The 17,549-nt window shown below is 48.3% G+C and overlaps 2 protein-coding genes across 3 annotated transcripts in view; both read right to left on the bottom strand.

Annotated features, from left to right (window-relative positions):
• Positions 1-5,022: 5,022 nt before the first annotated feature.
• LOC126505433 (40S ribosomal protein S14-like) lies at positions 5,023-6,175 on the bottom strand. The gene is made up of 2 exons (XM_050148312.1): positions 6,149-6,175; positions 5,023-5,538 (listed from the first exon to the last, which is right to left on the bottom strand). The coding sequence occupies exons 1-2, from the start codon at positions 6,173-6,175 to the stop codon at positions 5,023-5,025; spliced, it is 543 nt and encodes a 180-aa protein (XP_050004269.1).
• A 5,228-nt stretch (positions 6,176-11,403) lies between these two features.
• Positions 11,404-17,549, bottom strand: part of Syn2 (synapsin II) — a 150,394-nt gene continuing 144,248 nt past the window's right edge. Inside the window, exons 12-13 of one of the 2 annotated variants that reach the window (XM_050148555.1) lie at positions 15,069-15,321; positions 11,404-12,288 (exon numbers count right to left, since the gene is read on the bottom strand). In XM_050148555.1, coding sequence (XP_050004512.1) covers positions 12,153-12,288; positions 15,069-15,321 — 389 coding nt within the window. In that variant the 3' untranslated portion in view covers positions 11,404-12,152. The remainder of the gene's footprint in view (positions 12,289-15,068; positions 15,322-17,549) is intronic. The other variant, XM_050148556.1, reaches the window with a different exon arrangement.

Raw genomic sequence — 17,549 nt, 5'->3', positions numbered from 1 at the left:
ATGACGAAAGCGCCGCTCCAGGCTCTTTATCTGGGCTAACATTTGAGAAAGGATGGGGGAAGCCTATTCTCGGAGTCGCAAGCACACTATGAGGCTAGAGTGTGGGGTCTTGAACAAAGGCAGCGTTTGCTTTTGAAAACTGCAACATCAAAGTCCAAAATGGTGGCCTAATTAATGAGTAGCTGGAGATGCAGGTTGGCTGGTTTGGCAAGAAAATACTCATTCCATCCCTGGTGCCAGTCCATCCCCTCAAGGTTCGGGAGATGATGCAGAAAGCCTGGTTAAGTTAGACTGCCCTTCCAGATGGAAAGTTTCTCTAGATTTGCTCTGTGACCAATTTTATCACAAGAAGATCTAGTATCTTGTTTTCAGAAACAAACCAAGAAAGCCTGGGTTGGGGTGTAGCTCGGTGGTAGAGCATGCCCTGAGCATGTCAGAGCTCTGGGTTGGACCAGAGCACGAAACCAATCAAAATGAACCCAACAAGAAAGCCTGTTGGCGTCTGTGGCACCGGGCAGCTCTTTGAGGGGGTTTATTTAGGGGGTAGAGTGCTTGAAAGAACATCAAATACTAAAAACAATCCCCTCTCTCAGTAATTCTGTTATTTCAAAGGGCCACCATTCTTCTGAGAGAATGAGCTCCAAGGGTAAGATGAAGACAAAAACTAACACAAATATGTGAAATTTCCATAAATGCGTTGCCCGGGGTGTCTGCCTCACACCTCGAATGCTACCCACTTACTCAAGCCCGTCTCCTTTCATGTCCAAGCCACCTGCTTGCAACGTCATGTTGCAATGACCAGCTCAAAAAGTAGCTTTTTGAGAAAGCTCACCTACCTGAGGCAAAACTCCAGGGGAGGCCTATTCTTAATACATTCTTGTTGATATTTATCACTCAGCTGTGGTATGAAATGCCGATTTCTTACAACATAGGCACGTATTTATCAGCCAGATGCCGGCAGCTGCAAGCTGGCTGCGGCTGGGTTGCACCTGCCCATCCATTCTGAGGCCCAGTAGGGCTGTTTCTGTGGTCCTGGAAGAGCGCAGTGAGTTGCTCCAAGTGTAGAGTAATTGTGCTGTCTCCCAAGGCACTGGCTGAGAAGGTCCTAGCACAGAGTCTCATGCCAGGGAGAGGAAGGCAGAATCACTTGGCAGTGGTGGGACCATGTCAACAACTTAACAGGAAAGGACAGTGAAGAATCCAAGACACTGCTCACATCTAATCGCTAGGCAAAATCTGAGGACTGTCTATTACTAGTGTACTTAGTAAATGTGAAATGAATAAAAAAGGAAGGAACCCAGGAAATCTTGTCTGTCTGGATATGCAGGCGCCTTTGGAAATGATCCCACTGAGGATGTGCTTGGCCAGCCCTTTCGTTGTGTTTCCTGGTTAACCGGTGACATCAGAAGTATAAAGACTGTCTTTATTGATGGGACACTTCTCTAGCTTCCTCTTGCCTTTCTGGTGCCGAGGGGAGGGGTCGAACCCAGGGCCTCACACACGCCAGACAAGTGCTCTGCCACTGAGCTACAGCCCTGGCTCTGACTTCCTTCACATCAGATATGGATCCATTTCTTTACCTTCCGGGCGTCAGAGAGAACCCAGTCACACACACTTGAAGGAAACACCACAAAGTGCCAAACAATTCAGCAGGAGTGAAACCCGGACCGTTCTAAGGAAGAGCCACGTTTCCTTCATATGTTCTCAGTAATGTTGGGAAAGTAAGGCCTAGCTCTGGGACCCCTCGTAGTTAAATCGTTTCCTCCTTTGCTTTTACCCTAGCCATACTCCCAGAGTCTAAAGTCTTTTGCCTGAGAGTTCCTAGCCCTCCTGGGACCTCGTCTCGGCCTCCCTTTCCTAGCTCCCCACAGGCTGATGGTCTCTCTCTGCTTTAGCTGCGGAGCCAGAAGGACAGCCCCACGGCTTCCTGTCCAGGCTGTACTTTGCTGTCTGCCTCTGAGCACGTGCTCTCCTCTGCAGGGTCGTGGGAGGCATGTGCTGCCATTACAACAATTCCGTGGTCTCGCCACCAGGTCTCGCGGGAGATAAAGAGATGATTGACACATGAAAGCGTTTGGAGATCAGCGTTAAAGGCCTGGCACTTACCTTTTGGGATGTCTTTGCATTCTTGAACAACTCATTGCTAGAGTTTCTCTCTAACCCCGAACCCGGCGGGATCCGTCACTACTACTTTCCTCTTTATATTCCCCGGCCAACACCAGTCTTCCTCGCTAAACTGCACAGGCCACAAGCGCAGAGCCTTTGGTTGTTTTGTTTCTGGGACCTGGCAGAATAGTCGGCGATCAGTTTGTATTCTTTGGTTAAACAACGTTAAACTAATCGCTTGATATCTTAGGATGTTAGTTTTTTAAATGTGTATAGGTGGATGAATCGGGTCATCTTCAAAGTTTTTAGCAGTTGGATCTGCTTTGTATGAGTGATTCCTGAGGCTGACTGATAGCTGGAACTGGCTACAGAGCATACAGGAATAAACAGCCTCTCAGAGGCCCTGCGAAGCATGCACGTGGGAGAATCAGGACAGGGACATTTTAGTTGGACATAGAGGCGGTGGCTACAGATGTTCGCTGTTCGGTGAGACTCTGAAAATCTTTTAATAAAGATCTGTGGAAAACAAAGGGTTCAGATACAAACGAGGCCTTTAAGGAAAAGCTGAAGAAACAATTAATGTTAAAAATCACTAAAAGAGTTGGGGCTCAGGGGGTAAAGTGTATATGTGGGGCAAGCATAAGGACCTGAACTTGATTCCCCAGTTTTTCTCTCAAAAACAAGGTGGACAATACCTGAGGAACAATGCCCAAGGCTGACCTCTGGTCTGTAGGCTCACTGGCACAAGCACACACATGTACCCTCACTCAAATAAACACACACACATACGTACACACACACACACACACACACACACACACACACACTTGCATGTGTGCATATGTAACACTAAAAATGAATAATAATGGGCTGGGGAGTGGCTCAGTGAGTGAAGTGCTTACTACACGTGGTAGTTTGAAAAGAATGTCCCCCCAGGCCCATAGGGTGTGGTCTTGTTGGAGTAGGTGTGGCTTTGTTGGAGGTGTGTCACTGTGGGGTGGACTTTGATGTTTCAGAAACACAAGCCTGGCCAGTGTGTCACTGTTGCTCCCTGCTGCCTGTGGATCCAGATCTAGAACTCTCAGCTACCTCTCCAGCACCGTGTCTGTCTGCACGCTGCCGTGCTTCCTGCCAAGACGATAACGCACTAAACTCCTGACCTGTAGGCCAGTGCAAGTGAAATGTTTTCCTTTGGAAGTGTTTCCATGGTCATGGTGTCTCTTCACAGCAATAGAAACCCGTAGGCTCTACACCAGCACGAGGACCCAACTCAGATCCTTGAGAAATCCGGGCACCTGGGTGTGCATTTGTAACTGTGCAGGAGGAGATGGGTGCATCCCTAGCTGAAAGGGTAAACTCGAGGCTCAGTGAGGGGACACCCCCCCTCACAAAAGGTAGTTTGATCAGTTCAGCAGGTAAGGGGGCTTGCCATCGAATCTGACAACTTCAGTTCAATCCTCCAGACCCACACGGTACACAGCGAGAACTAACTCCCAAAAGTTGTCCTCTGACCCCAACACGTGCACACACAAGTGAGCACACCTGTCACAAAGCATGTACCCCCATATACACACTAAGAAAATCAGCAAGCGTGGTTAAAATAATGAAAGATGAGCTAAAATAGATGGTACAATTTTAACAAAATGGTCTGAGCATTCAAATAGGTCATTATATAACTATCAGAGGTGATGAGTATATCTGAAAAGATCAGAGGAAGGGGAGCCTTCGTGGGAGACTAGTTAATGGGGCAGAAAGTATTTCATGAGATAGGTGTTATTACAGCTGGGCCTTGAAGGATGTATATAGTTTTGAGGCAATGAAGACTCAAGAAAAGCAATTTGGGGTTTGGCAAAGACAGCTCCATGGATCAAGGCACTTGCCACCAGGCCTTCCCAGTCTGGTCCCCAGAATTCACATGGCGGAAGGAGAGAAAGGACTTCTGTAAGTTACTCTCTGGCCTGCACATGCATTCTGCCATGCGTGCACATACACGCACGCACATGTGCAAACACACGCACGCACGTGCGCGTGCGCGCGCACACACACACACACACACACACACACACACTCAGCTTCAAGGAGCTGACAAGAGGGCAGAGTGGTGGCCTGAGCCTGTGGGTGGAGCAAGAAGGCAGGAACAAGGATCTTGAAGTTTCTATCAATGTAGTTGCAACTGAAGTGGAGAGATAAAGTTGGAAAGCCGCACTGAGGAGAGTCAGGCAGCTCGGAGCTCTTCCTCTTTTGCATCAGGGGCCAGCCGGGAAGCTTGGAATATGCTATCATATTGAATCTTTACAACAACCACAGGAGGTAGGTGCTATTCCTACCACAGGCGTGGCTAATGAGGAAAGTTTCCCAGCGGGTGAGCGGGAGACCATGGACCAACACCACCCCACGGCCTGTAGATGCGCGTGCTATCTCCCTGGGAAATAAAGATCACTCTCCCTCCACAGGGCCTTCAACGCCAAGTTCAGGAGTTTGAACTCTGCTTCCTAAGCCTGGGGATTCACTGAGAAGATTCTGATCAGGAAGTGACAAGGTCAGATATTTTAGACAGAGTGTGTCTGGTAGAAATGGGTGGGAGAGTACAGCAGGAAGCCCCGTGAAGAAGCTATGATAGTGGGGGTGTGGACTGAAGCCCTAATACGGAAGACCAGCCGAGCAAAAGAATGGTCTCAAGAAAAAATAACCGACTGTCTTTCTCACAATATGTGGACTATATCGAGCAGTTATTTGCTGTGATATTGATTCGTTTGTTTTAGAGATAGGGCCTCATGTAGCCCAGGATGCTCTCAATCTATGCAGCCAAAGACGGCCTGGAGCTTTGACTCAGCCCACCTTCACCTCCCAAATGCTGAGGATTTGAGCTTGCACCGCCATTTCTTTTCTTTTCTTTTGCTGATACAAAGCAATTTATTAACAGAAAATAATTTGAGAAGTCCTGTTCACAGATGGCGACCACAATGACCCCCCCTTCCTTCGGGTGCTGTCAGAGGGAATGGGGGTGACATCCTCAATCCGCCCAATCTTCATCCCTGAGCGAGCAAGAGCTCTGAGGGCAGACTGGGCTCCAGGTCCAGGGGTCTTGGTCCTGTTTCCTCCTGTGGCGCGGAGTTTGATATGCAGGGCAGTGATGCCCAGCTCCTTGCACCTCTGGGCCACATCCTGGGCAGCCAACATGGCTGTATAGGGAGAGGACTCGTCTCTGTCAGCCTTGGCCTTCATTCCACCCGTCACCCGGCAGATGGTTTCCTTGCCAGAAAGATCGGTAACATGGACAAAGGTGTCATTGAAGGACGCAAAAATGTGGCAGACACCAAATACATTCTCTCCTTCGGCTACTTGAGGCCCAAGGCTGATGACTTGTTCTTCCTTCTTTTCCTTCCCCCTTGCGAGGTGCCATCTCTGAACGTCGTCTCCGCACCGCCATTTCTATATACAGTGCTGGGAATCGAATCCAGGGCCGCGTTCACGCTAGGTAAGCACCCTACCAGCTGAGCCCTTGGTATTAATGCTAAGTATTCAAACCCAAAAAGACTCTCTAGATTAGGGTTATGGTGTGTCAGCCCTAGTGAAACTTCCAAGGCAAAAGGAGCAGCCTAAATTTATTCCAGTTCCTTTGCCCCAGCTAATCAGGGGCCAGAGTGGTTGAGATCTCCTCTTTGGTAGTTCATCCTTTTTGGACTTGTCGATGGACCTAATCTTGTGACTTCCTGTCATTACAGCGAATCTCCAGGAGTCAAGAACCCAAGCCATGGCTGTCCCAGGATTGATCCAACAGAGCCAACCTTCCCCTGAAAAGTAGATTTAGAACTAGAAGTTTCTTTCTTGCCTTTTTTTTTTTTTTTTTAGAAAAAAAAAAAAAAGAACAGGGTCACGGAACTTAACCTGATCCGCCGGAGGAGCTTTCTGCCTGGAGGATTTAGCTGACGGGTGGAAACTCTTATCACAAGAGATGGGTGTGGATATAGAAGTGGCTGAAAAGGACCAGAGGAGTGTTCCTTGGGGAGCATTCATCTACAAATGGGGTGAAGCCCCGTACCAGGTCTCCGATGGCCCCTCCCACCATCCATCAGGTTATCACCCCAACAAAAGCAGAGGGGGGATAGGGTCCACAAAGTCAGAGTAGAAGAGGCCTGAAAACATAGCCCAGTGGGCTAGTGGATAAAGTGTGTGCGACTGTGAGAGAAAGAGCAAATTCTCAGACTGTTGGCGTGTTGAGTAAGAGGCTAAACCAGAAGGGATGATTAACTGAATTGTTTTTCTACATATTTACAGTTGACAGGCTGAGTGGAAACAGAGCATTCAATTATGAGACCCTGTCTTTAAAAAAAAAAGTTCTCACCCATTTATAGGACCATCATGCTTTGGACCTCACAACCTTTCGATTTGATTCCCAGAGGGAGTGTTTCCTTTAAGTCCCGATTTACTCCTAAAACAACAATTCTCAACTATTCTCTGGGTGTCAGAACTCTGCTAAAACACACAGAGAACGCACAGAGCAGTTTGTGAAGGAAACCTCTGGATTCCTAGGTTTCAAATTCCCGATCTTCTGAAAAGTCACAAAAATTCAAATAATGTACTTACAACAGGTCTGAAGGCAATTACCCTTTGCGTCTAAGCAGCAGTCTGGCTAGAATACATGTTTTTGTCTCCCAGAGGGGTTGCTTTGGAGGAATCCAAACCATGGCGGGAGTGACGGTGTAGGAGGTGTGTTTAGACCACCGTAAGATGGAGAGACGGCTCGGATGCAAAGCACCTGCATCGCCCTCCCAGTGAACCTGAGTACAATTCCCAGTTCAGCTAGGAGTTTGGCTCACAACTGCCTGGAACTCCAGTTCCAGGGCCATCTCAGGTTTCTGTCTTCTTTGGACACCAGTATTCACATATGGCACACTCCTCACACACATACACACACGTTAAAAAATAAAATATAAATATAAAAAATATATACTGGAAAACTATGAGCCAGGCATAGTGCTACCTGCTCTTTCCTCCCAGGTCTTGGGAGGCAGAGGCAAATCAGTCTCTGTGAGTTAAGACTAACCTGGTAGTAGTGAGTTCTAGGCCAAACAAGGCTACATAATGAGACCCTCTCTTTTAAAAAATAAAATCTAATTTAATATTCCATGAATGGGATTTTCATTTCTATACCTGCGAAGGTTACTGGTGTGTGTGTGTGTTTGTGTGTGTGTGTATTTGTGTGTGTGTGTCTGCATCTGTGCACTCACGATATATCATTGCCAGTGGGAAGCCTGGCAGCTGCATCTGATTCTCCAGGTGTCCACCCTCAACTCTAATTCTTCAACAGCTACGGCCTCGGGTCACTTCAGCTGGGCTTAAATTGCCCTAGAAGCCCACCAATCTGGGAGCTGGAGAAAAGGACTTGGCTGCCTTGGGAGGAGTCATAGGAAAGGGGACGGGGTGCTGACTAGGGTGTTCTTTGAGATAGACAGAGGTGGAATTTATTACGATAGTCTCAGAAACAGCCACTGTTAGGAGCAGCTATTTAGCTAATTTAATCCTTAAACTCACCCAGGAAAGGGAAACTTGAGACAGAAAAGCTAATCACTTGTAAGGTCAAATCAATTAACCAATAATTACCAGAGCCTGGGTACAGACTCAGATTGACTCAGGCTCTTGCCACCAGCTAAAATTGCCTTCCCACTTCCTCTTGGCCTGTCACCTGCCTTGCTACACCTCTCCCTGGGAATGAAACCCATTCCATTTGTCTCAGGAAGGACCCGTTCTGAAGGACCAACTGACCGTGGCGACAGGACTAAAGCTCATTTACTTGTCCGTCACTACTCCCCTTCAGGACTGTGGTACATGTCCTCATCGTAAAGAGGCGGTAAGGCTAGCTGCTGCTTTCAACTGTAAAACCCGGTGAATTTTTTTACATCCACTCCCCTCCCAGCAGACAGGCCTCCTGATCTTGTGGCCTCTTCCCAGCTCTCCCCTGCCTTCCGCGTAGGCTTTTCTGACCTGGAGCTAGACATATGCTCCACTGAGACACGTACTGCTTGCTGTCCATCTTCCGCTGGCGTAGCTCATCTTACTCATTCTCTTTCTATATTTTATCAGAACCTATCTGAATTCCTCACATATTTTAAGCCATAAAGTATTCTTGTTTATGAAAGAGTACAATATATGATTTAATTCTTCCATGAGGGACAGCTGTTTGTCCCCATGTTTGGTTGGTTTTTGTTTTTGTTTTTTTTTCATGTTGCAACAAACACTCTTTTGTTTGCTTCCTTGTGTATATGTAGTCTTTAGAAGTGTCCAGAAATGAGACTCCTGAAGCATAGCTGGGCACTGACTGGATGTAGGAAATGATCCCCCACAGTGGTAGTGCCCACACATGCTCCCACCAGCAGTGTGTAAGGGTAGGGTTTCCCACATTCTCATCGATAACCAGCAAGTTTTAGCGTTTTCCAAGCTGACACCATGACTGCATTCCTTGAAGACAGCACACTTTCCGTTCCTTCCACATCATCTCCCCTGATAGTTGTGGATTTCATGAATGCAGAAACCTTGTGTAGCTCAGTTTTATATTCTTCCCATGAAATTTGTTGAGCTCAGTAAGTACACAACAAAGAAATACCAACAAATACATAACAGAATTTATTCACCTTGACTGGGGAGCTGGGGTGCCCCACGAGGGCAGGGATGAAGATTACTGTTTACTCATCTGGGCCGAGAACGTCAGAAGGAATTCCAATAAGCTACAGGGCAGCAGTTGGCCTATGGACCAAACGCCTACACATCTACAGCAGACTAGGAGCAACCATTTGACCCAACTTTTGACCGTTTTGCCTGCACTACTCACAGGCTGTTTGATTATTAGGAGGCACTGTTTCCCAAGGCTCTGGGACCATCTTTTGTAAATACCAAGAGGTCGTCTCTCAATGGAACACTCCCACCCCTGGTTCAGATCTACTAGTAGGCTCTGGGTAGAAGCCCTATGTCCCTTAGACTAGGGTACTGCATGACTCTAGTATATAACACCCCCCCTTCTGTTGCCTCAACAGTCCCTCCAGGGTGACTCATTTTCTAAATAAGCTCCTTGTGGTTTTGGTTTTGACATCACATGTGGAAGAATGAGTAATTTTTAAAGAACAAGAATTATATTGGATCAGAATAAGACACACAGTGCATGTTACTCATGGTTTTAGGTCAATGGGTCAACTCTGGTGACAAGCCCACCAACCTCTCATCCTCTTTCCCCTTGGCTAGGTTTGTATATACCTTATTATGTGGTTACCCTATGAAAATTTGATAAAATTCTTTTCTTTTCTCTTTCTCTTCTTCTTCTTCTTCTTCTTCTTCTTCTTCTTCTTCTTCTTCTTCTTCTTCTTCTTCTTCTTCTTCTTCTTCTTCTTCTTCTTCTTCTTCTTCTTTTAACAGGGTTTCTCTGTGTAACAGTCCTGGCTGTCCTGGAACTCATTTTATAGATCAGGCTGCCCTTGAACTCACTGAGATCCACCTGCCTCTGCCTCCCAAGTGCTGTAACTAAAGGTGTGCGACACCACCACCCAGAAAAACTATTTCTTATCGACCCTGCAAGATTAAATAAAATACAGTTAAGTGATTAAGGCCATATGCCCTACTGTGCTATTGCTTGGCTTTCTCTTTGTAGTGCGCATGTGTGTATGCTTCTGCGTGTGTGAACACATGTATGCAGGTGTGCATACATATGCGTGAACACATGTGGATGCCTGAGGATGACTCCGGATGTCTTTCTTCTTTGTTCTCCATGTTATATATTGAGAGAAGGTCTCTGGCTGAATCTAGAACTGTCTGAGCTAGTCAGGGTAGCCAGTTTGCGCTGGGGATTTCCTGTCTCTGACTCCCACACTCTGGGATTATAGGCAGGCTACCATGCCTACCTGGATTTTCTTTCCTCTCATGAAATCTGAGGATCCAAACATTGGTCTTCATACTCGTGTATCAGGGGCTGTACCCAAGGAGCCACATTCAGAGCCCCCATTGTTTGGGTTTAGATCTTAGTTCCACCGCATGGCCAACTGGACGACCTTCAACAAGTTACTGGATTTTGGAGCACTGTCATTTCTTCAAACAAGGCCTAAGATGTGTGGCCCTTCCCCTTCACCATCTCCCTGTGTGTATCTAAATTCCTTTCCCATAGCTCATGGCTTTAGACCAGACCCCTTTGTATGTTTACATCCTCAAGTAATCATTTCCATTGGTATATATGTGTGTTTTGGATCTAATAGCTTCTTTGGATCTTCATTTGTCTTATGAAGACACACAAGTAGGTATAAAAACAGAATGCATATGCTGACCCAGGATGCAGGCAGAGGGACAGTTCTTGCCTAGTGTGAGGCAGGCCCTGAGGCCCTGGGTTCCTTCGAGAGAGGGGGGGGGGTGGAGAGAGAGAGATTGATTCCGATTCTCCTTGTCATTTGTTTGGCTGTCTGTGCCCTCAGTGTCTAAGTATTTGTAGTGTGCAAGGAGGGATGGAAGGACATCATCTGTCACGTGCCATTCTTGTCTTGCCTGCTTCAGTCCTTAGACTCTACAACACGGGATAGATGTGACTCAGAAAGGGGACCTGGTACCACTGAAATTCATTCTCCAACCTCCTGGAACTCCTGCTTGTGAGCAGGGGTTCGACAGTGGCATTTTAAGGAACGTTAACATGTTGAATTCGTATCACATACAGGGAATTATGTAGCTAAAATGCTAACACATTGATTCTTCTTAAACGTGAAATTTATCTCCAGAGCATTGTCTTTGGAAACTTCTTCAGGGAATTGTGAGGACGTCGGATAAAATCCCCCAGAGCCCATCCCAGCAGCAGCCTTCCTGCCCCCTGAACTACAGCTGGGGGACCTCATCCACCAGAGTCAGTTGCTTCTGTCTTGTTGGCCCTGCCCTGGGGACTGTAGCTGAGGATACTGATGAAAGACTGGGAGTGGGCCCGACTTGGCCGGTATGCAGGCAGGGGTGTGATGCGCAGTAGAGTCAGAACTGACTCAAATGGGTGGAAATGCCAAGCTGTTGGTGGAAAGCCGGTGGTTCTAGGACAGACAGATCCACTGGGGAGCTGTCAGGAGTGCCAGTATGTGATTTAAGGTACAGACACAGTCTCAGCACAGACATAGACACCTGCCACCACACACACACACACACACACACACACACACACACACTCATGCACACAGTTTCACCCTGCTACACTTTTCACTCCCTACTCACAAACGCACCATCATGCCCCACATATGTGCTCAACCTAGACGGGGCAGGGTTGGGGGACCTCAGGGCCGAATCAGATGCCGGTTAACGCTGCTGCTTTTATTACACCACGGTCTTGACATCACAAGGTGAGGAACACAGAGGTGGGTGTACTGCTGTTACAGCGGCATGCATTCTCTTCCACAGCAAAGTTTTGGGAGGTCACACAACAAAATGCTCTCTGGAGGGGAGAAAGGCGATACTGCAGTCCTCATCCTCTTGTTTCAACAGACACAAGGACCCTCACCACCACAGCATCCTAAAGAGGGCGGGGTCAGGTGAGTGTGCTTTCAAAAGGTGCTGCAGGACACCCGGCTCTGGGGGGGAAACTCCTAAAACTCAGAGCCAATAGTACTTGTAAGTATATACTTCCCACAGGTAGCACTGACTACGAGGACATGCTGAGTTCTGTGTCTGAGCTGGGTTCAGCTGCCAGGTGTCCTCCTTTATGGAGATCCTGGCTTCACAGGGAAGGGTAAGACACAATGGCTCTGTCACAATAAGGCCACTAAATTCACAGCAACGATGACTTTAGAATAAAGCTCTTAAGACTACAGGGGAACAGCCCTTCCCTCTCCTGTCAGTACCTTTCAGGGTAGGCACCTGCCCTGAGACTGTCATCTGGTCATCTCCGGGCTGCACAAATTTACTGAGCACAAGGGACAGAGGAAGGGGCCACACATGTCAAGTCATGGGACATCGCTACCAAACATGGCAGACTGTTGTTGTTGGTGAATGTCTTAGATGCCTCTCCTGGTTGGGCCGGGTGCCCTCGTGTATCTGAAGAGCTAATCTGAAAAGAGGCTGGCAAAGGACTTCCTCAAGCTCCGGATGGTCTCCGCTTTGGCTTCATCCTCATTGGCTGAAGACCGGAAGAAGGAGGACTCAGAGAAGCTGAACGCATTTGTCAGGGACTGCGACTTGCTTGAAGATAAAAACCAGAGAGAACGTGAGGAGGGTGTTCCTGGTGAGGCAGCGAAGGGCTGTCACAGGAAGGTGGGCAACAAGAACTCCCCACTCCCACCCCGGGGAGGATAGGGTAGCTAGAGACGGGCCGGGAGAGCTGCGCAAGGCGCTAGGAAGCCCTTCGCTACTTCCTCACCTTCAGAGCGACTGAAACAGGAAGAGGTGGGAGCAGTGTGGGACCAGAGAGGAGGGCAAAAGTGAGAGGGGAAACGGGAAGAATGGGTGACTCAAAGGCTGGGTCTTTTATTTGAGGCTAAAAGTTCTCAGCTTCTAAGTATGGATCTAGGCATCTCACACCCCTTTCCTCTGATAAAAGCAGACACCAGCTCTTTGGGGCATCTGGCCTCTCTTTTTCATCAACTGTCAAGATGGACTCAACTTCAGAGACTTGATTCTGCCACCAAGTGACCTCAGGCAAGCCATGTGTCACTGTGACCCTGGGCTTTTCGTGTGTGGCATGAAGATTCTGGTAGAATGAGGACCTCTGAGTTCTCTTGGTTTCTCCGATTTCTCTCTTATTTCAAAGGAACCTTCAGCCTGATCCACAAAGTGAATGCCTCCATTTCCCTGGTCTTGCATTTATTTATTTAATTTTTTTTTAGAGACAGGCTGTCCTGTAGCTCAGGCTGACCTAGAACTCCCTGTGCAGTGAGTATACCCTTGGGCCTCTATCTCCTAAGTGCTGGATGACAGGCATGTACCACCACACCATGTTTTATGCAGGGATGGGAGGTGTCAACCCCAGGGCTCTGTGCATGCTAGGCAAGCATTGTACTGATCCTGCTACATCTCTAGCCCATGTCCTTGTCCTTTCTGTGATCACAGTCACCCCCGTAGCCTTCCTCAGAGGAACCTTGATATGAGCTTTGTTGGATTCAGGGTATAAAGGAGCAAAAGAGGCACCTTAATGGGCCATGATTATTAAGCAATACTATAATGAAAACAAAACCCAACCACCCCTACACACACACACACACACACACACACACACACACACACACACACACTTTAGGAACTTATCCTTTCATAACAAGTGATTCAGAAAGAAAAACTGTGAAGGCTTGCATCTGGGGGGAAGCCAACACCACAATACAGGAGGAAACATGAGGTTTGGCTTCCCCGGCGGCCCGGCTTGTCTCTTGACTCCCACTGGGTCTTTCTGGCTCTAGGACCTGCTCTGGGCCCTCCGTCCTTCTCTAAATGCTGGGTGCATCCAGGAAAGTCCCACCTGTGTGTCATTCTCTCCTCCCACAGGGACTGCGGACAAGTGTCCTGCCTTTCATTGGGGCTGGTGACAAGCCCTAGCATGCGGGCCTCTGGGGAAGGAGCCTTCTGCCTGCACAAGCAGAGGGCACCGGGTACGAGCCTCTAGCTCATCAGAGGCTGGCTCTGCTCGTCAGCTTCAGCCAGAGGCGATGACAACCCAAAGGCTCGCTTTTATACTGCGGCCAGGGCAGCTGGGATGATCCCAATCAGCAAGGACAAACTGCTGGACTGAGGAGGTGACGCAGAGTCGGCTATAAGAAGGACTACTGGTTTGAGCTGGAGAACAAGAGTAGCCATGCTGCTTAGAGGAGTGCCCATCTGGACACTCAGGCACCAATCCTGACATTGCCTGATGTCGATGGGGGCTCTAAGCAAAGTTTTTCTTCTGTGTGTAAAATCCACAGGCTCTCCCTGGACTCTGAAAGTTCACAGCCTCTCTCTAGTGTTCAGCACTTAGAGCAAGGTTCTCAACCTTCCTAATGCTGCGACTCTTTAATACAGTTCCTCATGTTGTAGTGACCACAAACATAAAATTATCTTCATTGCTACTTCCTAACTGTAATGATTTTGCTACTATTATGAATCATAATGTAAATATCTTAGGCAGTGCCTGTGAAAGGGTCGTTTAACCCCCCAAAGGGTCATGTCCCACAGGTTGAGAACCGCTTTTGACCTACAAGCAGGTCACTCCGATGTCCCCAGAGCTGCTGCTCTCTCTGCCAGGAGTGGTGACGTAGTCTACAGAGAGATATTAAGACTAGCCTGTGTGGCTCTGGGGAGTGGGTGGGGCAGACTGTACTGGGGCTGCCCTCTCAAGGACAGAGCTACTGCTTCCTAAGGGCTCTCAACAGAAGGCTCTCTGTGCAGCAGCGGAACAGCGTGGAGGGGCCTCCGGGTTGACCGTCGAGAATGAGGGCACCAGAGAGGATGGAACTCTTTTGAACTTCTACTAGTGCCATCTTTGGTGCCTTACCTACACTTTCTCCAGACAGCGGAAGGCCAGCGTTGGGAGGGCGTTAACTATCTCTCCCCTTTCCTTTGGGTAGCCTTTCTGACTGTATACCCTTGGGTCAGCAGTAGGAAAGACTTGAAGGTTTTTGTTTGTTTTTAAGTTTAGGAGGCAGGCATGTGGGGGAAAAAGAGTGGGCGCCCCAAGTTGGTTGTAGGCTAGACAGAGATGGATCGGCACTGCCGCATTCCCTTGTGAAGAAAGCGGTGGGTGTCAGCAGCTAGCTCACCCTGAGGCAAAACTGAATTTCCCTCTTTTCTCCCCTCCCAAGTCAATCTAGACATCCTTCTCACACACAGAAAAGAGCAAACAAACACAACACCCACAACCATCACCACCAATAATCTCTCCCCCAAATCATCAACTATCTGTAGCAACCTGAAGGTGATTCTATAACAGGTCAGAGGCCCGCAGCCCATGAGGAGGGACAGGAAGGGGGTGAGGAACTGCTGGGTTATCTTACTTGAGCTGTGGGTGAGGCTGGGGCTTCTGTGGTGGAGCAGCCTGGGGTGGCTGGGCCTCTGCCAGGGAGCTGCTGCTGGAGGATGCCTCTCCGTGGGTGGCGGTGGGGCCGCCCGGCCTCTGAGGAGCCGAGGAAGAGGAAGAGGAGGAGGAGGAGGAAGAGGAAGAAGATGGCAGTGATGGTCCCGAAGGGAGCCGACGTGGAGGCAGCACCTTGCCTGGGGGCTGCATTCCTTGGGGTTGCCCAGGGCCCCCTAGGTTCAGTACAAGAAAAACTTCATAATTTAACCATATCAAAGGGTTTCCTTAGTAGAATCTATATCTCAAACTGTGTGGTTAGACCATTGCTAAAGGATAAGCAATATTGTAAGTAGCTACCCAAGGCTCTGAGGGCAGGGAAGGGAATTTTTAGACAAAACAGCATCACTGTTTGCTCCTTCTCAGAGACTGGCCATTTAAGTCACAGCAGAAGGCAGAAGGGCAGGGACAAAGGCAGAGGGTTGGAAAGCCCCACAAAGAGAAGCTTCCTTACAGAAGGCCCCAGACCAGAAGGACTCTGCTCTGCTTCGCAAAGTCCTCAGGAAGAAGCCACCCTGCACTAAGGACTCCTAAGAAACCCCCAAATCTACACAGAAGATGCAGGAGAGAGCAGGGCACAAACACTAGAATAAGAACCGGAACACTTAAGAGATTCTCTGCCAGTGACACCCCCCCAACAAGATGCCAAGCCTCTCCGGGCCTCAGGCTCTCCAACCATAACCCATTTAAAAGTCCTACAATTATCTTTTAAAGCTAGCAGTTGTTCCAGAGATGATAACGGATGAGAAAGCTGTTCAGAAAAGGCTCTGTGCTCTAAGATCATCACTGACTGACATTGTTTCCATGGGGCTACCTTCATCCTGCTCCAAGCCTGCAGGTGTCTGATTGCCACACCCACCCCACCTGGGCTTCACTGGTGCATTAACTCCCACGACCAGGATCAATCCTTTCTTCCCAGGCCCTCTTTACCTGAGTGCCATCCTGCCATCCCCCCCCCCCCCCGACATGGCAAACCGCTCAGGTGTGTGGGGAAAGTCTCCAGACATTCAAGCCCTAGGCTCCCCCAGGGATGTTGTGGGCACTATCTGGCAAACAGCCCCCTTAATAACAGCATGCCTTTTACCCAACATGAGACACAGAACCATCAGATAGATGGCCTGTTGACAAAAAAAGCCCTCCTTTGTCTAAGAGGTGAAGGACGAAAGGTGTGGAATCAATTCAAACTCCTCAGAAGGGGATCTGCACATCTTTGAAGTCAAAAGATGACTTCATGGACACACACTGCCTAGAGGAAATGACTCCCAATTATCCTGGAAAATCCAGTTTCTCGCCTCGTCCAAGTTTACACTCGTGGGCTTGCCACAGCTAAGGCTGGCCCTGTTCGCTTCCTAGAATCCAGAACACTCCTATGTCCTCTGCAGAGGCTGAAGCGTGTCTATGCTACTGTGAACAGGGGATGGCCAGCTCATCTTCCTTCTAGGTACGGGCTCCCCTTTATCATCAGTTACCAGTTAACAGCAGGGGATGGTACACATAAAAAGACATAGGTAAGATATGTGGAATTCTGGACGTTTAAGGAGTTCAAAGCCACATCAGGTAACTACACGACCTGCCAATTGTTTCATGTTAACCAGCTTCTGTCCCCTGAAGTCTGACACCAAGACTATTCCTGCATGAGCATCATTACTGCATCAGCGTGTCTTCCAGGGCGAGAGCTCAGCCTCTTGTATCACAAACCTGAGTGCTTCCCCACTTGTACAGAGGTAATCGAGTAGCCAGAAACTTTACAACTTAACACTGCAGACAGATATAACTTTTCCTTTATTGCACATTGAGCTGTACAAGAGAATCACAAAAGAGAGGGGCTTCATCACACTTCTGGCATCGGCTGAGGACGTCCCAGCCAGATCAGTACAAAACAGGGGGACGACATTGGAAAAGAAATGGGAACAGAACACCTGAACAGAAACCCTACAATGTGACAAAAGTGCCCCCCAGGCCACAGAGTTGTCCTTTAGCATGCTGCCTGAGGGAACGTGATAGTCAGGTGATGCTGTCTGCTTGCGTGTGGCAGTGGGAACTGTAATCAGCGGCTAACCCCCACCTGGGGGAGGCCTTGGCTGACACCACCCTGTAGCCTGACTGAATTCAAATGGCAACTTTGTTTTTGTGGCTCACAAATGTCACATGAAAAGCACCTGGATATAACACATTGATAACATGCAGAGAAGCAACACCACCATCAGCTCACCGCTTAGACATAAAAAAAAAAAAAAAGTTTAAAAACAAAAAATGTATTCCTCCGTTCTGTGAAATGTTCCTTTCCTCTCTTTGAGCAGTTCTTTTGACTAGGAGGTGTTTAAGGACCTGATTCTTAACCCATCTGGAAGTGCATATATGCATATATATATATGCTTAATATATATACACACACACACACAAC

This window comes from Alexandromys fortis, unplaced genomic scaffold (genome assembly GCF_014885135.2).
Source record: "Alexandromys fortis isolate MF-2015 unplaced genomic scaffold, M_Fortis_MF-2015_v1.1 scaffold_59, whole genome shotgun sequence".
Taxonomy (NCBI): Eukaryota; Metazoa; Chordata; class Mammalia; order Rodentia; family Cricetidae; genus Alexandromys; species Alexandromys fortis.
This window is presented reverse-complemented; position numbering and strand designations above follow the sequence as displayed.

Bases quoted from the DNA above. Each gene is read 5' to 3' on its own strand.
- LOC126505433 (XM_050148312.1), bottom strand. From the start codon at position 6,175: ATGGTGGGAGGGGCCATCGGAGACCTG. The intron at 5,539-6,148 runs GTACGGGGCTTC...CACTGTATATAG, and splicing joins GAGGGGCCATCGGAGACCTG to AAATGGCGGTGCGGAGACGA.